Source organism: Platichthys flesus, chromosome 11, assembly GCF_949316205.1.
Source record: "Platichthys flesus chromosome 11, fPlaFle2.1, whole genome shotgun sequence".
In the NCBI taxonomy this organism is placed as follows: domain Eukaryota; kingdom Metazoa; phylum Chordata; class Actinopteri; order Pleuronectiformes; family Pleuronectidae; genus Platichthys; species Platichthys flesus.
This window is the reverse complement of record NC_084955.1, coordinates 19,068,533-19,092,664: the sequence shown is the minus strand read 5'-3', so window position 1 is coordinate 19,092,664 and position 24,132 is coordinate 19,068,533. Positions and strand designations below refer to the sequence as shown.

General features: G+C 46.1%; 2 protein-coding genes across 4 annotated transcripts; both read right to left on the bottom strand.

The window, feature by feature from the left end:
* Positions 1–296: 296 nt before the first annotated feature.
* On the bottom strand, positions 297–3,842 carry LOC133965406 (oocyte zinc finger protein XlCOF6). Of its 3 annotated transcripts, none has more exons than XM_062399945.1 (4): positions 3,727–3,842; positions 3,337–3,535; positions 2,733–3,217; positions 297–2,093 (listed from the first exon to the last, which is right to left on the bottom strand). In XM_062399945.1, the coding sequence occupies exons 3-4, from the start codon at positions 3,175–3,177 to the stop codon at positions 709–711; spliced, it is 1,830 nt and encodes a 609-aa protein (XP_062255929.1). In that variant the 5' UTR covers positions 3,178–3,217; positions 3,337–3,535; positions 3,727–3,842; the 3' UTR covers positions 297–708. The 3 variants fall into 3 exon arrangements, with proteins under 3 accessions (XP_062255929.1, XP_062255928.1, XP_062255931.1); XM_062399944.1 differs by having other exon boundaries at positions 3,366–3,535; XM_062399947.1 differs by having other exon boundaries at positions 3,438–3,535.
* A 785-nt stretch (positions 3,843–4,627) lies between these two features.
* On the bottom strand, positions 4,628–23,551 carry megf8 (multiple EGF-like-domains 8). Its single transcript, XM_062400089.1, has 44 exons — positions 23,074–23,551; positions 22,336–22,525; positions 21,704–21,867; positions 21,398–21,607; positions 21,083–21,263; positions 20,732–20,820; positions 20,096–20,309; positions 19,826–20,009; positions 19,390–19,535; positions 19,192–19,302; positions 18,934–19,085; positions 18,734–18,835; positions 18,378–18,525; positions 17,835–17,998; positions 17,263–17,466; positions 16,724–16,921; positions 16,299–16,556; positions 16,044–16,162; positions 15,810–15,941; positions 15,559–15,672; positions 15,307–15,390; positions 14,687–14,926; positions 14,392–14,576; positions 14,017–14,230; positions 13,658–13,898; positions 13,409–13,541; positions 12,988–13,238; positions 12,607–12,717; positions 12,411–12,529; positions 12,091–12,328; positions 11,818–11,989; positions 11,469–11,632; positions 11,209–11,344; positions 10,884–11,115; positions 10,655–10,781; positions 10,357–10,567; positions 10,026–10,240; positions 9,718–9,913; positions 9,436–9,604; positions 9,151–9,343; positions 8,883–9,053; positions 8,317–8,447; positions 8,019–8,151; positions 4,628–7,862 (listed from the first exon to the last, which is right to left on the bottom strand). The coding sequence occupies exons 1-44, from the start codon at positions 23,095–23,097 to the stop codon at positions 6,363–6,365; spliced, it is 8,670 nt and encodes a 2,889-aa protein (XP_062256073.1). The 5' UTR covers positions 23,098–23,551; the 3' UTR covers positions 4,628–6,362.
* Between the last annotated feature and the right edge of the window lie 581 nt (positions 23,552–24,132).

Genomic DNA, 24,132 nt, shown 5'->3' with positions numbered 1-24,132 from the left:
GAAATCTGGAAATACCTTTTGAATAAAGTGATTTTGAAAGACTATTAGTCGTTCACAGAAAATTAGTTTCTCAACTTAATGATAACTAATTAATCATTTCAGTTATTTTTAAGCAATTATTTCAAAAATAATAATCTATATTTGATTCATGAAGATGTACAAGTAAAATCTCTAAATGTTTTTTTTTTAAACCAAAGTTTATGTTCATCCTTATTGTAAGTATAATAATGTGCACAAATGCTTCAAATAATTTGACCGCTCCTCGTGACTTAACACACGGTTCATAACACACAGTGTTCATGCTTTCATCAAATAATTTATTCTTTTTTACAGATATTACAGCATTAACCAGTGGTGCAAACAAGCCATTATATGCATGTCCCACTGAGCTCTGCCTCATGTCTTCAATTCTCCATTATCTTAGTGTTTTTGCACAACCAGATTAAACCTACTCTAGGAAAAAAAAAAAAGCTTGAATAGTACTATAAAAAGTTCCATGCAATAACAGGAATGATTCATGTGTTTTAATAAGTTACAACAGTCATCTAAGTCGAAGGTTACACAAACGTTATATAAATAATAATCTACAAATATAAGTTTTTCACTTTAACACAATCATTAACATAAAGTAGTAATAGAATCTCCGCAGCTCCCGTTATTACAAAAATTAAATCAGAACTAGTGTATTTACAGTTTTCTCCAACACGATCAGCGACATTTAGCCACATGTCCAGAAAGATGGTGAGAGCGAGCGAACCTGCGCAGACAGTTGGGGCAGGAATAAGGTTTCTCCCCCGTGTGCGTCAACATGTGAGTTTTCAGATGGCCCGACAGACGGAAGCTTTTTCCGCATTCTTGACAAGTGTAGGGACGCAGGTTAGTGTGACTCCTCCTGTGCTTGCCCAGATCGCCGGACGTAGTGTATCGGCGCTGGCACTCTGGACATTCAAAGGGCTTTTCCCCGGAGTGTATGCGTTTATGCTTCACCAGGTCGCCGGACTGAGTGAAACTCTTGTCGCATTCCGTGCATTTGTACGGTCTTTCACCAGTGTGGGTGCGTTGGTGATTTCGCAAATGTGCAAGGCGAATAAACCTATTCCCGCAGACTGTGCAGTGGTACGGTCTTTCTCCAGTGTGTGTCCGCAGGTGTATTTTCAAAGTCCCCAGATCGACGGTCTTCAGCCCACAGTCCCCGCACTGGTGAGCTTTCTCATTGGTATGGAGTTTGGTGTGAGTCCTCAGATTCCTCGGGGTGTTAAAGCTCTTCCCACACACATTGCAGTGGAAGGGTCTCTCGGTGGAATGGGTCCTGAGATGGAGAACCAGACTCGACTTGAATCCAAACTCCTTCCCACATTCAGAGCAAGAATATTCCTTCTTGCCCGAGTGGGTCGTTAAGTGGGACTTGAGGTGGTGCGACCTTAAAAAGGTTTTCCCACACACCTGACATTTGAACGCCTTCTCCCCGGCGTGTATTTTCATGTGTTGCCGCCAACCGCTGTGCTCAACAAACCTCCTGCCACAATCTTTGCAGACAAATGGCCGGTCGCCCGTGTGTGTGCGCATGTGACCCTCCAGACTTTGACGTGTGCGCACCTTCTTGCCACATTTGGGACACTGCACCCCAGTGTCCAGACAGATTGGCTTATCTTCAGGTTCGGTGTTAACTGGTTCATGACACAAGTGGGGCCCTTGACCCCAGGTCGCTTTGAAACTCTTCCCACAGTCAGCGCAGCTCAGGTGCCCCCCTCGGGTGACCACAGACATGCTGTGCCAGCGCTGACAGTGATTCTTCAGATTCTTCAGGTACTGGAAGCTGCGTGCACATGTTGGGCACGGATGGAGCCTGCGCGGAGGGGCAGAAGGATGGACCTCACTAACGTGCACTCTCAGTTTGACCTTGGAGTTAAAGGTGCTGCAGCAGACAGTGCACCTGTGCTTGGGAATGAGGTTAATTGTGCGGCTCGAGAGGCATTTTTTCAGTTTGTCGAGATACTCTTTCTGATGGACCCACTTGACGTGCTTCTCCAGGAAGTCCAAGTCAGTAAAGGAGACGGTGCAGTGAGGACAGGGAAAGAACTCAGACGAGGACTCTAAGTAGGAGAGAAACACACAAGAGGAGATAAGATGAAATAAAGGAAGAATATATCATTATACACTTTCCGGTTCTGAAGTTGATTATTTTCTTTTCTTTTAATGAACATTAATGGTTAATATTCTTTGTACGTTATACATTTGAACGGCTTCCACACTAGTTTTATGATACATTGCTAACCACTAAGGCAGAACCTCCAAAGGCTGATCAGACCTGGGCGTGTCTCCCTAGCATCACAGGGTTTGGGTCTTGTCTCCTGATCCAGAGTCACTGGCTGCAGCGTTCTACAGTCCATGATGTTTCTTTTATGATCTACTGACTATAAACTGATAACACCTCATTGAGGAAGCTGAGTCAGGGTATGTGGATTCTAGTGATGCATCTTTTTAGGCTTTAATGTGTGAACTGTTCTCAACATATCATCTGAAACTGAGATGCATTTTTGCAAAACAGCTAATTGTTCAGACCTCTGTTAAAGTAAAAGATTATCTCCAAGTTTCTGATTATAATGTAATGAGAGATGCAACCATGGAGCTTATAACTAATATTAATCATTCATTCCTGCAACCAAAAACATGAACCTGAAAACACCTAGGCATCCCCAGGTTGTGTGTGCTTGTGATAAACTGACTCCCACCTGTGGAGACCTCCTCTCCCTCCTCATAATCCTCCTGGATGTCTCCTGCCTCCTCCTCCCTGTCTCTCTCCTCTTTAATCCACGACTCTGCCTCCTCCTTGACGGCAGCTCCGGTGAGTTCACACTGGGGCTGATGGTCAGGAGAGTGGCCCTCCTCCTTCACGTGTCCCTGCGGATGTTCAACATCTGACAAGGATGTCACGGAGTCCGGTCTGAAGCCTGAAGAGCTCGAGGTGTCGCCTCCCGCCTCCTCGCAGATCTCCTGCGCGTTCGGCTCCTCCTTGATTCGGATGCTGAGACCGTCTCCGTTGGTGTAAACATCACCTGCCTCCTCCTCCTCGATGTCCGGCCCCGGCTCACTCTCAGATTTCACAATGACCTCATAGTGTTGCGTCTCCTCTTCCTTTGCCTTGTTCAGCCGAGACTTCTTCTTGGAGGATTTCATCTTCGTGTCATCACCATCAGGATTCCGCCTCGTTACTTTGCTGTGGTGCAAAATCAATCAGGAGGGGGGACAAGTTAGGAGGCAAATGCAGCTGGTTCGAGTGTGTATGGTAAATGGTTTTGTGTTTATATTGCCTTTCTAGTCTTGATGACCACTCACAGCTCTTTTCAATACAGTTTTACATTCACCCATTCATACAGTGCATCTATTAGCAGCACTTTGTTGTTCTATGAGGGGAAATTCAGGGTTCAACATCTTGCCCAAGGACACTTCGGGCATGCAGATGGGGAAGACTGGAAATCGAACTGCAGACCTTCAGGTTGGAGGACGACCGCTCCACCCCTCAGCCACAGCCGCCCTGTACCATTGGGACAAACACTTCAATAAGATATTTCATCCAACGTTAGCATCGTAGCTAACTGTCCAAACGCCACATTAGCCTCTAGCAGCACCGCTAGCACCTGGGCTCGTCTGCTGCACTTTCCCTGCAGCGGAGCGTCTGTCACTGTCATTCTCTGCTCGTCTGCGTAAAGGAAAACGAAAACCTACCGTGTTGTAACGGACCTGAAGTCAGCCGAAGCCTCCTCTGGACAGGGACGCTGGCGTTAAATGGCTAAATTGCTGTGCAGTGATAATAAGCACAGAAAATAACACAGGAAGAGCAGCGCACTTCCTGATGGTCTGGCCAATCAGCTCCAGCCAGTACTGTCCAGGTCACCGCCCACTGTACAATTAAAGGGAATCCATATATTTGTATTTGTATCTAAATAAATTTGATCTGTAGCTGAACCGAGAAAGGCTCGATATTTATTGATATTATATTATTTGGAATCTGTTAAGACAACCCTTCTATTAATCAGTGAACTTATAGATCTTTTTTTCTGTATAACAGGCAGAATATCTACATTAGCTGTAATAAAATGCTAACTCACTAATAATTTCATAAATTGTTTTAATTAAGTTAAATTGTTTGAGATTTCATTACAATGTTATAGATATTTTTTTGTATTTGCCTTTATTTAACCAGGTCGGTCCCCTTGAGATACAATGACCTCTTTTCCAAGGGAAGCCTGGTCAAGACAGCAGCATACAAAATGTCAACAGTCACAAGACACACACAAATCACATAACACAGATCAAATAAGATAAGTTCCCTGTTCCCTTAAGATAAGGCAACAGGACTAAAGCTCCGGATTCCCACCAAAACAAGAACAAGTGCTGTATGAAGCAGCTCCAATTTCTATAATATTGATTGCTCAGAAACATTTCAATTATCCAACTGTAAATTACTTTAATTTAAACCATTAAAGTTTACAATGTGGCAGCATAGGCTTCCCAGTTGTTGACATTTATTGTGTGGGTCTCATGTCTTTAGGATTTAAGCAGCATCCTATAAGGGTGTCACTATTAAGACTTGTTTACTCATCTGTAAAAACACACACACATACAATCTTGTTCCACAGACTTTATTTCATCCGACTCAGGACAGAGAATCTTCGCGCAGCCTTTCATACAACACTGTTCCCTTCTTTTGAAAAAAAAACAAAACACAACAAAAAGTTATGTACAAAAATAAAGTATGTTAAAAAAAATACACAAAGATACGAGACGAAAACAGAACAGAATTAATGCTTGTTTGTGGAGGGTTGCTATAAATAGTGACAATATTTATTTGAGCTTTAGTTTGCGTAACAATTCAGTTCATGACAAAACCTCCCGTGATTTCTCTTTTCTTCCATTCGATAGAAAGCCAGCAGCACCACTCTGAGGTCATCCATGACACTGTGTGCCATCGGAGGCTGGACGACATCCACTCTTAGTGTTTCACATGAATAATGGGGCTCATCGCCTCCATGCAGTGCAAAAAGGGAAAAACAAGGAGAAAACAAAAAAATACCAACGCCAGTCAGTGAACGAGTAACTCAGTCTCATTTCAAATGAAAACAATTTCCATCATCTCTCACCAGGAGAACTTTTCTAACACAACTCTTCCCATGACCATTTCATTAGAGCAACATTTATTAACAATATTTTCTTCCTGTTGCCACGTCCAAATGTTTTGATCTATATGTAGCTACGATTGGCTGATACAATCATCTACACAGGCACGTTGCCTGAAGAAAATAAAAGTCTAGTAAAACTAGCCAAACACAAACATACATTTCATATCAACAAAACGTTATCTAATTTCATCTAAATGGACGAGTTCTGTAGTGTAATTAAAATATTATAGTGTAAGGAAGCCAGGACTGAAAACATCATCCTTCAATTTTCTTTACGAAAACAAGTCATGGAACAATATGTAAAATATGTCATTGTTATTACGCCATCCCGGATCGGCACCACACATTTCCATTAACACAAGTGACAAGTGTAAGCCAGTGGACTCACAGACAAGGCAAGAAGTGAAGGCAATGAGCAGAAAAACAAACAATGCAACGTAGCAGGTGAACGAATATGCAAGAATATACTCAGGAGTCTGTTTAACAAACATATTACCTAACAAGCCTGCCATGTACTGAGATACAGTTAGAAATCATTCATATCAACTACTATATAAAAAACATCTTGCAAGCGACACTGCCTTTCTTTTTTAACTGCGCTGAGCTGACAATCAAAACTTTGCACATTATCCAGAAACAATTTAAATACGTCTTTTGTTCTCAATGGCAATGTTGATTGTCACTTTTTTTTTGGGGGGGGGGGGGATATAAAGCACATGTTGGTTCCAAAGTGAGCAGATGTCTTTCTTTACATCTCTGTTGGTCAATGAGAAGAATTATTAACATCGGTCCAGCTTCAGTCTTCGTATGAGACTGACTGTCGAGTGCACTCAAACCTCTTTAGTGATCCCAGGCAGGATGCAACACGGTTCCGTTGATACGTATAGCAGTTGTAGTGCATTCTAAAGACAGCTGGCTTGGTCATGTGAAGCACTGTAATACAGTATAGCAATACATAATACAATAAAAGACACTTAACAATTCATTATACAGTGTATGTACAACTCTGTTCAAAAAGCTCAGGTTAACTGACTCTGACTCAACTCTTTTTTGGACTTTGTCTTCGCCTTGCAGCCATGTTTCTTTCAAAATATTAATTTATTATATAATATCAAAAAATGTACAGACTTATCCCATCTCCTTTGTTCCTGTTGTATTTCATTTATATCTTTTTCTTTTTCTCTACATAGCCATAGTGGTCAGGTGCTGATGCCCTAGAAGCCCCTTGCGCCCGGATCCCGCCCCTGCGTGGCCCCCTCCGCTGCCGTGGCCGCAGTACTCCTGCAAGTTCTGACGCAGAGTAACCAGTGCAGAGCCCAGACAGGCCCGATTTGGAGCCAGGACACCCCCCGGCAGCTGGAAGAGGACAGTGGCCACCCCGGCCATGCCGTCATCTGTGGGCTCAAGCGTGATGGGCCCCGTCTTAAAGGTGGAGTAGGAAAAGCCCATAAGCTGAGAGAGGAAGGGGTCGGAGCGGCAAAAATGCTGGTAGCCACTGTATGTGGATGGATGATGATGATGTGAGGCTGGGGTGCCAGTGGTGGTGCTGGCATAGTGGTGGGTATTCAGGTAGTGCAGCGGCAGGTGCTGGCCACTGTTGCCCCCTCCACCCAGGGTAAGGTGATGGTGGTGGTGGGCTGTGGGTCCGGAGCCCGGGTCATGTTTGTAGGAGACAGCTCCTGCCCTGCCCCTCTGGCCCACCACCACTCCCCCTAACTTCCCTGTGCGGGCGTGAGCAAGTGATACAGTGCTCCCCCCCACCCCTCCTCCAGATGAAGGCAGATAGATGAGCTGAGGCTCCTCTGGTTCAAGGTATATAGTGAGTTTAGCAAAGGGTCTTGATGCCATCTTGGTCATCTCCTGAATGTGGCGACGCTGCTCGCGACGGAAGTCCAGGAACTGCTTGACCTTCCACAGGAGGACGCAGACGGACAGGAAGAGGAAAAAGCAGGAGAAGAAAACAGAGAAGAAGACAAAAAGATCGATGTGGGCTTGGTCCTGTCGCAGAAAGAGCAGACCCTGGGACTCTCCCTGCCTGTCGTTAGTTCCCAGACCTCTTAAAGCAATGTAGAAGCGACTGGATTTCAGGGAGTGCACCTCATGGGGGAAAGTGATGACCACTCGATCTCGAACACCACGCACGATCAGCACTGTCTGGGGTTTCCACACAGTGATGTAGGAGATGAGTCCTTCAGCCCGCTCCTCTGTAATTTCTCTATCAGCCCCTGGAGGTTTTGCTTGCAGCTGCAGGGGATTGTGGGAAAGCACGGGACCTCCGAGACCGGATGAAGCATTGGCAAACACCTTAATAGGGGACGGAGGTGAATCCTTGTCTCCCCCGGTTGTTGTTCCCCGAGTTACTGATTCCTCCTCGATCTTGATGGTGTGAATCCCTGAAAAGCGGTCCACATCGACTATGAAAGTGTCATGGGAGTTGGACACATACACCTCCACCTCACCGAAGGTAACATCAATGGTGACCCGAATGTCTACATTGGTGAACTTTGGCTGGGCTGCGAAGAACACCGTCCTCCCCCTGGGCAGGTTGCGAATTGTGGGATCATGGAAGCAGTTGGTCTGGGATGTGGGGTCAAAGCAGCACTCGGTGTCCACGTTGAACTGACGGTAGCACTGACGCCCATTCACCGGGGTTCCATTGAAGGAGTCTTTGCACTTGGCACACTAAATGTGAGAGGAAACAGTTGATCAAATACGTTTAGAAATTTGATTTTGTCAACAAAGAGTAGGAAATAGAAAGATATCAAACGAGACACCTGCTGATCAGAGAAGAATAAAACCCTTGCTCCATGTTTGTTATTGTTAATATCAAGTGCATACCTGTTGCCTGTAGCAGTCTTTCCGGTCACTCTGAGGGCTACTCAGACAGGAGGAGGTCTCTGTGTTGTTTTGACAGGGGCAACCAGTGCCATCGTGTTCATTACATGTGTCTGCATGGCCATTACACTGACACCTGCAAAGAGGAGACAATCCAAACACTGAACAGGAAAAAATCTGATCCTGTAAATGACTTACAAACGTCTAAGGAAAAGCCAAATAGTTAAAATGACAAAGTTTGTTGCCTCTGAAAATATTAGCATTTTCCTTTTGTCTCAATGTATTTATTCTTTTTACTCACTTATCGCACTTCCCCTGCAGCAGGAAGTAGCCACTGAGGCAGCTCTCGCACTTGTCCCCAACACTGTTGTTCTGGCAGTTCACACACACGGCATTCTCTTCTGTTGGACCCTCAGACACTCGGTTCTGAATCTGATGAAGAGAGAAAATGGAGATGTATGCCTTAAGGCTGATGCATGCTTCTGCGTTTCCACGGGCCCGTAAGCGCAAGAGCCCTTCAGGCCCCCTTACGTGCTTATGTATCCCTTCTTACGTGCTTACGTGCGTTGCCCAATTTTTCTAACTATAGACAAAGCTCTGCAAGCCTCCGCCAGCCCGTCGACGAAGAAGAAAGAAGTCGTCTTCGACAAAACACGTTACTCCGCCTAGTGTTCTGGCGGTGAACACACGCAACGGTTGGGGAAGCATGAATGACAACGAGTCCTGCTCCACAGCGGCGTGAAAAGCCGCAGACGCAGTTGCAGAAGCATGCACCGGCCTTTACACTTAACAGGGATTTAGAATAAAGACAATACCAAAGATAAAAAAGCATTTACACATGACCCATGAGGCCATAAGGACACTTACGCTGTTGGGGTCCAGAGGATAGAGCCGTGGGTTTTCAAGGGCCTTCTTATGGTCGTCCCGGGACAGACACACAGCACTGTTTCCCCTGCAAAACTCTCGACATGGACGACAAGTTCCTCCCCCCTTGGCAGAGCCAACAAACAGTGGCTTACACTTCTCACAGTGTTTACCCTGGAATTAGGGGAAGCAGAAATCAATGCATAAAAATTAATGTTGAAAAGAAACCAATATTTACAGTTTGGGGATGTATAGTTCTATAAGCACTTACAATGGTGTTATTGTGGCACTCGATACACACATCTGGCGTGTTAACACCAGCACAGTTGCTGTGTTTGTTGCAGCTGCACTGAGAGGAGCAGTTTTCCCCCACAAAGCCAAAGTGACACCGGCAAACTCCCGGGGACACACACGTCCCATTCACACAGCCTTGTGCACACACGGGCTCACACTGTCCAGTAATACTGAATAAAGAGAGAGGATTTGAGTGCACCTGTTCAATTACTGTGAAAAACATCTAACTATTCAGTGCCTGAAGCAATAAATGTTAAGTCACCTGCTGAGAATGTAACCCTGCTTGCAGGTGCAGTGATATCCCTGGGGTAGATCGTGGCAGTCCTGGGTGCTGTTGCAGTGGTGATGACTGTTTGCACACTCATCCTCCTCTGGACAGTGGAGGAAAGACCAGCTGCTGTTTCTCAGGGGACAAACACCCTCACTCACCCCTAGGAATAAAGAACAGAAGGTGAGTTGAATCAGGGGTTAAAAACAGAAACAGTAAGAAGATAAGGTAACATCTACAATCATCAGCTGCCTCAGTCGAAAACATATTCCTCACCATCAAGTCCTCCTTGTAGACAACGTCCAGCCCCGTTGCCTCCACGACCACTACACCAGCCACACTGAGGCCTGGCAATGCAGTGGGAGCACTGGGTGAGCTGGAAGCACTGAGGAGAGCAAGAGTCCCCCCCTGAGAGCAGGCGACCACACTGACCGGCCTCACATCGCAGGGGCACAAAAGATGGGCTCATGCACTGGGGGAAGAGGAGAGAGGTTGATTGTCATGGAACAAGTAGAAAAAAACAAAAAACACACACACACACACAAACGAAGGTATTCAGTAACACTCTTAAAGGGCCGTCATACCTGCTGCAGTGCCATGCTCCAGACACAGTGCTGCCAGCCCCCATCAGAGCCTTTCGAGCCCAGACAGAGGCTGCAGTTATGGAGTGTGTGGCAAGGGGGAGGGCATGGAAGAGGGGGAGAAGACTCCACCTGCATGGGTGAGACGTTGAGCAAGGCGTAGCTGAAACACGTCCAGTCATAGGTGGGGTTCACACTCAGGATGCGCCTGGTTTCACCTGGAGAAATCACAATGAGATGAGATTAAGGAATTGTCTTATTTATTTTCAGCTCTGGACTGAAAATCAAAGAACTTCACAATTCCTTCAGGGCTTGACAACACCACACCCCTTACCTGTGCGTTTGAATTGGCGAGTCCACATGCATTTTCCTGAAGCAGTACACTTGGGGCAGTCCGAGGCCTCGCAGCTGGTCTCAGTGCAGTTGCTGGACAGAAAGATCTCCCTCTGGTTGATCCGACAGTCGTGTTCAGATGTGCAGCTGACCGAGCTGCTGATACAGGCCCCCTCCGGACAGTTTGTGCACCATTTACACTGTAGAGCAGCCTGGGAAATTGAACAAAGAACAGGTTTTACCTATCAGCCAGTCACTGTCTCCCTTCAAGTTAGTGAGTAGTGTGTGTTGTATGTTACCTGTGATTGACCAGAGAACGTCTTGGGGTGACGGGCCAGACATTCACTGCAGGTTTTCAGTCTTCGACACTGGTCTGGCTGACGGGGGGTCGGGGAACAGGGAGACTGGCCAGTAATACAGCCCATTCTGACGGAGAGCAGAAATAATGGATTTTAGTTTGGTTATAACTTCTGACACAAGAACCGAGTACATTTTATTCAGTGATTTGGCTTTAGCCAAATATGTTACCTCTCAGCAGTATCAGAAGAAGCACAGCTTCCCCTACACCAGACACAGCTGCCTGTGGTGGCGTTGCAGGCCTCTGGCGTTGGCAGCAGCCCACAGGGGTCAGAGGGCACAGTCAGTGTTAGAAGTCTGCCCAGTGTGACACCATTGAAACCTCCTGACAGGAAGAGACGGCCTTCCCAGCTTGTCATAGCAAGAGACACTGAACGATTTACTGGATCTCCTATAGCTGAGACTGAGGGAAAGAGATGAAATGTGAGTCGGTAATGGTCTGATAAATCAGGATTTGACTGTTACTGAAGATACATGAGGACATTGAGATGGTCACCTGGTTGTATCCAAGTGTTACAGTTGATCTGATACAGGGATACCGAGTTGCTGTAGTCTTCTGCTTCTGTCCTTCCTCCGACAATGACCATGGTGTCTTTGATCAGGGCTGCCGCGTGGAAGAACCGGGACAGTGGCTGCAAAAATAATGACAGAGAGAATGGGTAAGTTATCTTTATGCACGGGACAGATGGAGGACAACTGCCTGGCTTGTCCTAAAAACTGACCTGGAATAGTTGACAGGAGAGTTCAGCGTCTTACCTTGTTACCCTGCGAGGGGACCAGCAGAGACCATGTGAGGTTGGGGTAGTACAGACTGTAGAGCTCGCCTGAGGGCTCCACCGTCTCCACATGAAAGCGAGAGCCTCCAAAGACATAGATTGCATCAGTCTGCTCATGATAGATGGCTGAATGGCCATATAAACCTGAATGAAGAGCAAAAAGAAACAGAAAAGTGAGGTCAATCTGTACATGATGTTAATCTTTACACATTTTTTAAATGCCCTGAATCCCTAATTTGTCTGTGAGGTAGACTAATGAATCGCTAAATAAAAATAATAAATAAATGGCAACAATATTACAATACGTAAAAACAGAAAGTCTGAAAAACCTGTAGGTGGTGTGCCCAAGTGTTGGGCAATGGTCCAGTTCCCAGAATGAGGGCTGAACTCCAGTAGGTGGTGGTTGAAGCCGTTCTCTGGAGAGTAACCTCCAATCAGTAACACTGAGGAGTCTCGGCGTACAGTCAGCGTGTGGCCTGCCAGCGGGGGCAGCACAGAGCTCTGTCGAAGATTCAAGAGGAATTAAATTGTTAGGCAAACATAAGTAAGACGCATGGGAATTTTCAGATGTTGTGCAATTCAATGTTTAATCTTATCCACACCTTGTATTCCCTCCAAACTAAACTGCTGAGATTGAGACTCCAAGTATCCATGGCAACGCCATTTTGAGTGACACCACCAACCACCAACATGAAACTGTGACTGGCTCCGTGGCTTCCAGAACCCAACTCATGACTGGTCAGCAGTGCAGAGGCGTGGTGATAGCGAGGGCTGGGAGTTGAGCCTTCTTCAAAAGAGCTCGTCAACATTTGGGTCCAACGATGCTCCAACACAGAATATCTAAAGGAACCAGACACAAAATGTGTAAGACAGTACATTCTAATATTTTTACAGTACAATAACACCTTCAATGTGTCTCTACCTGTAGACATTTCCCAGGATGCCCTCTGACAGAGAGAGTCCTCCGTACATCCAGAGATTGCCCTGAGCTCCAGACAGCAGAGAGTGGCCCATCCTGTGGAGGAACCTGTGGGCCTGGTTCTACGGAACGACAGTGCCCATTAGAGTGTTTGTGTAAAATTCTTCAACTTACTGTTTATGATGGGTTGTGCACTTACCACTGTCAGTTGTGTATCCAGCAGTGTTTCCCACACAAGGCTGTTGGAGTCCCGAGGAGCAGAGCAGTCTGAGCCAGCCCAGCCTTCTGAGCACACACACACTCCCAGAGACTGAGACAAACCACATATGTTGGTTAGTGATACAGAAATTCAACCACTTGGTGCTCAAACTTGCATTATTGAGAGTTTACATTGGCTGGATAAAGAAAAGACATTCCATAGAATAATGTGCTTGTATAAATATGTTATGGTACTGTGGTACCAGAAACTTAAGTTGATCATTTCTACATTTTATTCATTGACAAACACTTATAGTCTCCGATATAAAGTGTCACTGCTATATATCTAACTATATGTAACATAAATAATCAAAAATCTTACTGTATTACAAGCTCCTCTTCCCTCTACTATTCCACAGTCCTGAGAGCAAATGGGCCGATCGCAGTGGGGGCCCCCGTACCCCTGCGGGCACTGGCAGAGCCCACTTTGGCACTGTGCTCCTCCAGGACACACAAGCGACCCCTCGTCACCTTCTTCAGAGCTCTGTTGACAGCGACGCACCCAGAAAGATGCATTGAAGCCTTGGGGTTTGTTTGACGAGACGTTGGCCTCAAAGTAGACCGAAATCACACCTGGTGGGGAAAGAGAAAGTTCAATACTGTGAAGGTATCCTAATATTTCATAAATTTAAATAACCTAAGGGGGGAACCTACATTAGGGTTACACTGTGAATAGTGTGCTTGATAGTGAATTAGTAGGTCAAGCTATTGCTCTAAATAAAGTGATTAGGTTTGACAGATACCTGACGTTGCCTCCACTGTGATAGGCTGGGTCCTTGTGGTGCCACAAAATGCTCCAATCAGGTTGTGATCTGAATGTACAACTCCATTGGCCAGAAAACGAGGCAGGCCATCAAACACATAGACAAATGAGCTCTGCAAGATAAAGTTAAGGTAATGTAATGAAGACACTGAAGGGAATGGAGACAATTTTTTATACAACGGCACAGCTAACATGTTAATTTGTATGATCCAGGCATGTTTGTACTCACTTTACAAAATGTGTGGGAGTCTGGATGCAGCGTGAGGGCTACAGGGGGACACAGCTGTCGGGGCATACAAGGGGCCAGGTTCTCAGTCACAGACAGGACCCACAGGCAATGTGAAAGTCCTCCTTTCCCTTCTGTGCCACTTCGCCATCCCAGAGAAGAGGAGAGAGGCATGGAGGACGACGAGGTGGAGGAGAGCAGGACAGAACGGCCCTGGCACTGGCGGTAGCATGTGCCGTTGTTCCTATTGGACAGAGAAGGTCATGATGAAAAAATCTGAACATTCCAAAATCGACGACAACAGTTTCCCTCTGTTTTAGTGTAGACTCAGAAATGAAGACTGGCCATTAAACTTTAATTACCTTGGATCTCCATAGTATCCAGGCAGACAGGACTCGCAGTGTGGTCCCTGAGTGTTGTGGGTGCAGTAGCATTGGCCAGTCTGGTTGTGACAGTAGCCCTGGACTGGGTCGCCGTGGCCATTGCACTCACAAGGAACACAGCCGCTGCCGCCAGCCAGGGCTGAACCAAAGCTTCCTGGACGGCAGTGCTCACAGTGAGGCCCTGTTGTCCAATCTGAGAGATAGAGCAAGAGAGGAACATTTTGAACTTTAAGTCGGTACATAACCAATGGAGTTTCAGTTTTATGAACTGTAAGTTGGATTTGAATGCATAATTTAGGTAAAGAGGACAGCAATCTTGCCCTGGTCCCTGAAATCCTTCTATTAATGTCTCACCCTGACATTCGTCACAGATACCCGGAGCAGTAATACAGGTGGAGTGGAAGTTGCAGCCACAGTCCACATCACATTCAACACCACTCAGAACCAGGGTGGCAGGGTCAGACGTCCAGCCCAGGGAACACTCGCACTCAAACCGTGGGCTCCCGCTACATTGACCCTCTCGACATTCATTGTAGCACCTGTAGGAGGGAGTAGATAAGAGAGAGGGATGTTTTAAAGAATCTTGCTTAGGATAAGACAGTGGAAGCATGATCCCAAAGAGGAACACATTTTCGTTGAAGACTCTTACGTCTGGTTGCAGTGCAACGTGCCATCCCCTGTGTATCCTCTCTCACAGTGGCACTCGTAGGAGGTGGGAGTGTTGATGCAAGTGGCGAAAAGGTGACAGTTGTGGAGACCCAGTCTGCATTCCTCGACATCTGGGCAGCTGGGGTAGGACCAGATCGCATCTTGCTCTTCGTCCTCCAAGTGCTCCAGCTCCATCTCCATTTCCAGCGGCCGAGGCGGGGCTGAGGTCTGGGGCTCAGGGCTGAAAGAGCAGGACAAGGACACATGAGTTTGAAAAGGTACACTATATCCAACTATACTATATCTAAAACAACTTTAAAATGTTGAGGAATCAAAAGAATTACATTTATTATGTTTTGTTGCAACAAAACAGGACAGGGATCAGTAAATATTAGAGATGTAGAATTCAGTAATAGTAAACATTTCCATGGTCAAATATGCTTGTGCAATACAGCGTTATATTAACCTGCCCTTTAGAGCACACCATGTCGAAATCAATTATCTCAGATTCTGGGTGTGGAGGATGAACAGTTCTTATGCGATTGACACACAAACACACACTCACAGAGAGATAGAGATTCTTGCTTCATACTTAGACACGTGAAACAAGAGATAACATACTTGGCAGCTCGTGCTTCAGCCACAGCCACGCTGCAGTTATACACAGAGGGATCGTCCATTCCAGCCCAGTCTCCTCTCAAACATCTAAAGATAAACATAAAGCACAGAATAAATACGAGGAAATCACAAGACTGGTAACATGTCTGCGAAGTGATAATAAAAAAGGATTTATTGACAAGTGCTTCAACCAGTGGTATGTTGACACTACATGTTGTTTTTCTGGAGGATCTGCTTGTCTATGTATTTACTTACTTTCCAATTGTGGGATTGTTGTAGTCACCACACCAGCCACACTGGAATATTCGCAGACAGTCTGTGCATGTGTTCAAAGCTGAACACTGTTTACACTGGGGAACCGAATGAACGCTGACAGGTAAGAAAAGAAAGAATGAGAATATTAGATAATTGACCCAAGGTATATTAACTAGTTTGTTTATGTTTATCAACTCCCAGCTAAAGAAAAGTACAACAAGAAGATTTATAAAAAACGTCCTCATTTTTACCTGTCATACCAGTCTCTGCACTCTCCATAGGGGTATTTTGTGAGGTAGGCAGCAAAATAGAAGCAGGCCTGGGCCGACTCACACCATGCACACTGGCTGGAGTTAGAGAGGCACTCACCACACGTCTTTCTCCTTAACATGGCAAAGAGTTAACCAGAGAGGGGAGGAGATAAGGGTGAGCAGTAGGTTCTTGTGGAGATCTATGATCTGTAAAATAAAGTATTTGTTACTCACTGGTTGCAGACTCGAGGACATCCTCTTGGGTCACGTATGGATCCATCCAGTCTTCCCCGTCGACTGCACAGGTAGTCGCCTTTCTTGCTGGAGTTTATTTGCCACTCACAAAAAGGATCCTGTTGACAAAAATAAGCTTTGCATGACTCAGGGATAATGTAGCCCCATAATCATGCTATACAACATACAATTCAATATCAGCAGCAAGGAGAACCTCTATGTGAAAACCTTGAAGTGTCACTATCAGTGTTGTACCTGAGTACAAGCAGAGCAGTCCCTGTACTCTTCACACAAGGTGCACTGCTGGGGTGCCAACAGCAGATGGCGCTGATCTTCATTTTCCTCATCCAGCTCTCTTTCAGGGCAGGGTTCAATGCCTGGGCCGTCCCGTAACAGGCAACGGGACAAAGACGGACACCAGCCACAAGACTGGTCGGACAGACACGCCAGACAGGACATGTACCCTGAGCAGGAACCTGAGCGGTACGGCTCCAAGAACAGGAAGGAGATTTCCTAGAGGGAGAGAAGTTATCGGGAAAAAGCATTTAGGAGTTAAAAGTTTAGCTTTTGGTGGAATCACAGAAAGAAGCATAAGCTACTTCAGGTTTTATTTTATTCGATGACTTTCAAAACTTTGCTGCTGTAGAAAATAACACAAGTTTAACTGTGTCAGTACTCACACTCCCTCCAGGCAATGTTCTGTTCCAGATCAGAGCCATCTCACTGGTTTGTCCTGAACCAGAGTTATTAAGGTAACCCTCAGCCTGAACAAGGTAATGGTTGCCCCTGGTCAGGTTGGAGAAGAGTTTACTGCCATCGGTGCGACTCAGCAGCTTCAACTCCTTCTCCTGCTGGGCGGCCCAACGACCCACTACCTCCTGATTAGGAGGAAATAAACACAGCAGATGTCTTAAGTAAAAATGGGAATAATAATTTCTGCTAATTTAAAGCATATTTGTCAGTGATTTAAATTAGCATTACACAAATTTCAGAAAGTTTCCTAACAAGGAAAATTAATATAACGGAAAAACCTGATCTAAAAAATGTACGGTTTTAAATTATGGAGACCGAACACTTGTCCTACACCAGTTACTCCTTTGGGGAAACCGGCCTTCCTACACTAGCAAAGGAGTGATACAACAAATTGTGTATTCTTAAATGATATTATAAGACTTGTTCTATAGAACAATTTAATGTGCTGACGTCCACGTTCCCTCACCAGCTGGCTGGAGTTGGGCCCTGATGCCATTCGAGCCTCAAAATGGAGCCTCTGGATGCGCGCCCACATGGAGACATTGTCGGTGGGAGGGGTTGCAGGTGGAGGAGCACCCCACAAAGGGTGGACGAAGCCCCTGAACTGTAGGGCTACGTCCATTTCTGTGGTGGGGCTGAGGATGATGTTGGTGCTGCGGAGGATGGCAACCTGGGGAAGGGGTGAGGAGGATGAAGGCAGGAGGAAGATGGATGGAAGTGGAAACACATCAACAGAAGCTCTATTCTCTACAAACTGCTCCACAAATTTTATATATATTCTACTTAAAAAGGGAATCTTTTCTATGACAGCATTGCAGAAAAAACAGAGACAAAAAAAAGAGAAGTGAACACTTGAGTCGAGAGGTTAAAAAAGCCAAGAGCACAAAAGGAGAAATAAAAATAAAAGAGAAAGGATAAAGATTTGTCATGAGTGTCAAAGTTATTTTGGAGGGAGGAAGGAGGTATAAGTATAAGAAAAGAGGGAAGTAGTTACAACCACAACGAGTACAGTTAGCACTTCAGATTTGGCCTCCGTACCTTGTCAGGCTGGGAGTCGTTGCGGGGGTGCTGGAAGGTGAGCAGGTGCAGTCCCGGGACATAGTTCTCGGTGCGACAGGAGTGGAGGGAGGTTAGGAAAAGGGTACGCTCCCCCCACCAGCCGTACGCCCCTGAGATCTGGTCCACACGGCACGCACTTCGCTCTGTGAGACCGAGAGGGAGAGGTCAGCACACAAAAAAACACATCTGACCTCGTAATAGCTCATAATACAGCAGTTTGCTACAGTGTACTACTGTACTGAAACAGATGTGATCTGGGACTTTTGTGTGACGTGTGTTCAAGAGGAGTAACAACACATGACCGCACTGCACCAACAGCAAAGAACGCGATTGGACAGCCAAATCAAATTATCATCTGAGTAGCCTGTCCAATCTTTGCTGGGTGCAGTCAGGTCATCGTGCTCCATCTCTGAAACACGCCCCACATGAGTCTCTCCCATGTAAACTCCCAACATCATTTATTTCCTGCGTAGAGGCTTAGCCCTTCTCTTCCGCCCTCCTTCCTCCCTCCCTGCGTCTCACCTGACACGGGCAGGCAGGACTCATTCTGAACACACCAGCCAAATTCACCAGGGGCACGGGCCAGAAAGGCTGGGGTGCCACTCAACACGAGACAGGACTGGCAATCAGACAGGAAGCGCGCCAGGCCCAGGCAACCAGTGCTGCCACACTGTAAAAAAAACACAAGGTTATAAATTTGCAGAGGCAATCCTGGCGCACATTCATACAGACACATCCCGGTGATACAAATAATTAATAAAGTCTGAAAGTGTCTGAATGGATACCAGAATATATATTTTATAATTAAATAAAAATAATAAAACCAGAAGGGATCTGACAGAGAGGAATGTGGCAAGGTGGTGTTGAGGAAGTGTTACCGGATTAGTGGGCTGGTACTCTCGACAGCGGCCCTCACACCAGCTGCACTCTGGGTTCTTGAGGCACATACTTTCATCTAGTGCCTCAGCACAGACAGCATCCTGACAAGGCAACACACACAATGATTTTGTTATTGAAGAATTAATATAGTCTTCCCAGTGCTATGATTGTTTAAGGACATTATGACACCTTCACTCACCCTGTCACCTTGATCACTACTGACGAACAGCGGAACTTTGTAAGCCACCAGGTCTCCACGGGCAACCCCGCTGTAGCCCCCGGCCACCAGCAGCACTCGTCCTTCCATCACAGCGGCCACATGCGAGTAACGCCCCCGCACAGCATCCCCACCTTTAAATACATTTCATTTTTGTAGGTGAGTCTTAATATGCAAGTAAAAATTTTTAGAAAAGAAAGTTGGACTGTGTTTCAGGGTGTGAGTTGTGATGAAACTCACGCAGTGACTGTCTCTCCCCGGTAGACACCCACTGATGACAACCCAGATGGTAGAAGAAGATCTCCTCATCATAGCACTTCTCCTCATGGTAGTGAATATGTACATTACCCCCTGGAGAGAGAGGAAGGAAGAAAGGAGGATAAATACACATGGGATTACCCTGAACGAACTGTGCCTGCTAGTTCTGCCGATGCTCACCATAGACCACCATGTAGTTTCCAATGACAGTGGCTGAATGGAAAGCTCTCTCTCGGGGGCCTGTCGCTGGGAAACGGGAACGGAAGGATGTCCAAAAGCGTTTGTCCACGTGGAACACATCAGTGTTGTTCACCCTGACACTGAACCTGAGAAGAAACATAGAGCATCGGCACATTAAGTATTTATAAAGACTCTCAATCATTTTGGATTTACTTTTGGAATTATTCTCAAATGCTCTTTGGGTAACCACTAGTTTTACTACAGCTTGGCTTAAGACTTGGTGATTAATTACAAATAGGGGTGCATCCATTACAAAACTACAAAGGAAAAAGTCAAAAATGTCTACACACGTCATTGACCTGATTTTCTCTCTCTCTTCCAACTGGCTTTGTTTATTACTGTATCCAGCGTACTCGTATATTAAAGATGTGTTTACCTGGCAGTGGTGGGCCGGTGGCCTCCATAGACCAGCAATGTCCTGGAGGGGCTGTGGAACACCATGGAGTGGCCAGCGGTAGCCGGGGGTTTCCCACCGGTGGGCTGAACCTTCTCCCACCGCCCAGAACCACTCAGGCCGAACCGATACAGAGAAGAGGAAAACATATCCTCCTCAGTGCGACCTAGGATAATGTTTAAGACTTGGTTATTTTTTTAAAGGTATATATGAAACAAGGACTGCAAGGTGACAGCATAATGTGAAACCCACCTCCAAAGACGTAAAGATAATCGTCTACCACAGCTGCAGCGTGATTAGCGAGTCTAGGAGCCCCAAGTGTACTGGAGAAGCCGAGCTGTTGCCAGTCATCTTGAATTGGGCGATACATCCAGACATCACTGGCCAGGGAGCCGTTGGCGAGCTCTCCTCCAAAGATGATCATGTTACCCGTCCATTCCGACGCTGTGTGGGAATGACGAGCCACCTGACACAGCAGAGCCAAAGAGTGCAATAAATATCAATATTTATGTTTATACTTGTTTATACTTGTTTCCATGTTATCCAGTATGACAGCACAACAAGGAGACAGGCTCTGTGAATACAACTTTTTGAGACCTGTATATTTCAGCCTAAGTTCATTACCACACTTGCAACAACTCTTTTTGTTAGCTTTCGTTCTTCTGCCAAGAGATTATTCCCTAACTAAATTCGAGCCGTGGTGGTTGACAGGGTTCAAGGAAACCAGGTTTCTTGTTTACCTGATATTTTAAGGTTGAAGTTACAGCAGAAGCCTGAGGCTATTACCAGGACATGTAGGTGCACGGAAACAGTGTAAGTGAAATGCAAGAACAGGAGGAGGTGAAGAGAGAGTGTGTGTGTTTGTGTGTGCATCCACAAACCACTTACAGGATAGTGACCGTAAGACCGGGTTTCCCATTGGTTGGATGTGAAATTGTATTTGATCAGGTCACCGAGAGCTCTGTTCAGATCAAACCCTGCGGGAAAAATAAGTAATAATCAAACATACACTATTGACATTAAAGATCAAAAACACTGATACTGGAGAACAGCAGAGTTAAAGGTGTTTCAACGTAAAAAATATTATTCTGAAGCATTAAACAGGGTTAGGGTTAGGTAAGTTAAAAGGTGATAAATGTGCCATGTCAGGAAGGAATTCACTGACAAATAGTGTGATAAAAAAAAAGAGGGTGGGGTTTATCGCTACTTATTAGCTGTTTACAAGTGTGTCGCGCTCACCTCCAAACAAGTACATGGCTGCAGTGGCAGATAGATAGACGCCAGCAGAACCTGTCCTGGGAGCCGTGTAGGGGTTTCCTTCACTCACACGCCACCACTGCCCCACCCCGTTGTCATCATGGAGACCCAGCTGGCAGCTATGACCAAGGAAGCCTGTGCTGCACAGGCAGCTCTCTCCTTTCTGAGATAACACACAACATAATAAAACAGTTGAAGACGAGAAATCAATATTTCAATAGACTGCACAATGGTCATAATCAAGGTGTATTTGGCTTAAGACTGTTTGCGTTGTGTGTTCATTAAATCTACTCCTGCCTTGTCACACTGGCCATTCACAGAACAGTCCTTGGAGCACAGGCGGGTTGTGCACGCTGATCCTCCCCAATCCTGATGGCATTGGCACTTTGATGTAGAGGAATCACAGCGGCCATGACCACCACACGCTCCAGGGCACAGAGAGAAGGTGTAGGTTGCATTGAAACCAAGGAGGTCGTAATTAGCATCACTGAAGAGATGAAGCAGCATCTGTAAAAAAGGAGATTAAATAATGGATACAAAATTAGGTTATTTGCCATAGTTACAATTCCTCAGCATCAGTTTAAACATGTCTTAATTAGTTACCTTGCCAGACTTGGCTTCAATGGGTTGAGGGAGAGTGTTGCCACTCAGACTGGCTAGGAGAGGGCTCTGGTAGGAGTCCCCGTCATACACAAAGAGGTAATCATAGGTACACTCTGTGTCCATGAAGGTGAAATTCAAGACAATGCGGTGGCTGTTGCTGGGAGCTGAAAGAGATGAAACAGGTGGGAAATATCTGTGTAAATCATTTCAAACTCACTTCTGGCTGTAGAGCTATCTTCAGACATGAACTCCAGAAAATGTCAGGAACATTGGTTGTGGATCTTTTCCAGAGTTTGACTTTTCACAAATGAAGAAGGCCGCAGGAGGTTGTCTGGGTTGAATGTATTCACAACAACGGGGAAAGGTCCGGAACATTTATGACAGTGGTGGCGTCTGGGTAGTGCATTAAGAAGGCAGGACATGATGTATAAATTATAAACATCAGCATCTGCCCTGGCAGGGGGGGAAATCCAGAAACTTTCTGGAGCAACTAGCTCAGACATTTGCTTTCTCACATACATCCCCTCTGGAAAATGTCCCAAGTCAACTGCATGTGTGAAAGCAGCTTGGGTTTGTTTTCCACAGCACAAATTTCCCCCGACCAAGACAACATCTTATCTCAGTGACCATACCTTTGATAAGCCACTCGCAGTTCCCATTGACAGAGTAGTTTCCTGGCCCATCAGTGACATAGCCTGGTGTTCCCCTCAGCACCTGCCGATGGCCCTTGCAGTCCCCGGCCTGGCACACAGGCGCCTTTGCCAGCAGCAGGAACCCCAGGATGAACGAGACAGGGAGGGGAGAGGCCATCACTGGCACCGCCTGCAGGATGGGAGGCAAAATGTGGGGGAGAGAATATTTGCAGTGTGTCCAAGAAACAACCGTTTACATGCTTCTCGTCCACTGACTTTATCATCACACGAATACAGTTTGACCCTGCGTAAACCCTCCATTGACAGCGATGTCATTCTTACAGTGGAGAAGACACGATGGCTGCCACCTTACAGTTGTTACAAAGCTGTATTACCTTATGCACATCACGAGACTCTGAGGTAGCATCGAAACCCTGATTGCGATGGAGCTAACAACAGTTAGCATTAGGTACAGTAGCGTTAGCCCAGCGCTTCAGCCTCACTGACAGTACTGTTAAACTATCACACACTTAGCGTTAAGGTGTTAAACACTACATGTTGTACACAATCATGGCGTCTACGTATTGTGTTTCCTCCACCCGGTTCGTTGGAGGAGAAACCAGCTGCTTGCAGCAACAAGGGCTTCTCCGCAGGCTATCACAACAGAGCTAACGTGACGGGCTGCTAAGCTAGCTAGCCCAGTACCGTTAGTCGGTTACTTTGCATGACCACACTCACCAGTTCCCGTCTCTTTGGCCCCATTGCACTTTACATTTTCTTCTGCTCCTCCGGTGCAAGCGTCCACGTAATCCTGTCCGTCGTTAGCAGCGGCTGCTGGAGACTGACAGCTTCGTTTAGCTGGAAGCGACCGAGTCGGATGAACCGCTGCGGAGGAGGAGGGGGCGACAACACAAGCTAGCTTGTTGGCTAGCTAGCGGAGGCTGCTCAGCCAAATCCAGATGCGCGGTCGTCAGTGGCCGCAGAATCAACCACAGCGGGTCACACGAGGGGAACCCACCACCGCGGGATTACAACCCGTCCCTGGAGGAGGAAGAGCCGCTGATAAGGAAACCACAGCATCGACGCGAGTCCTGCGGTTCATCCCCCGGACAGACGCCCGTTGTTTGGGTGTTTATGGCTGGAGACCAGTGAGCGGCGTTAGCAACACAAAAGACCAGGAGCAGGTCCCGATGCTGCCCCCAGCGGACACAACAGACACACACACACACACACACACACACACACACACACACACACACACACACACACACACACACACACACACACACACACACACACACACACACACACACACACACACACACACACACACACACACACACACACACACACACACACACACACACACACACACACACACACACACACACACACACAGTCAATCCAAAAATATGAAACAAGTATAAAGTGATGAAATTGATCATAAAGGCTACAAATACTATGTTTGTCTGTGGTGAACGGTGTTTAATGTGAACATATTCTCTGTACTTCTATTTGATTCTATTTTAAATCTTCTATTTAATTGCCTATTTTCACATTTACATGTTCTCTTGACTACTTTGTTCTGACCATCTGCTGCTTCAAACAAGTACATTTTCCCTTTGTGGGATCAAATAAGTTTATTTAATCCTATCATATGTTACAGGAACTGAGGAAACACCTGCACAAATCTCACTAATGAGAAATGAGGAAGCAGCAATGACCAGTTAATCCCATGTGGTGAATACTGATGTGCACCAAGTGCTGCATTTCCTTAGCTTACATTTTCAACAATTC

Bases quoted from the DNA above. Each gene is read 5' to 3' on its own strand.
- LOC133965406 (XM_062399944.1), bottom strand. The intron at 2,094-2,732 runs GTGGGAGTCAGT...TCTCCTACTTAG, and splicing joins GGGAGAGGAGGTCTCCACAG to AGTCCTCGTCTGAGTTCTTT.
- megf8 (XM_062400089.1), bottom strand. From the start codon at position 23,097: ATGGGGCCAAAGAGACGGGAACTG. The intron at 14,577-14,686 runs GTAAGAGTCTTC...TCCCTCCTACAG, and splicing joins ACGTTGCACTGCAACCAGAC to GTGCTACAATGAATGTCGAG. The intron at 10,568-10,654 runs GTAACATACAAC...TCAATTTCCCAG, and splicing joins CGTTCTCTGGTCAATCACAG to GCTGCTCTACAGTGTAAATG.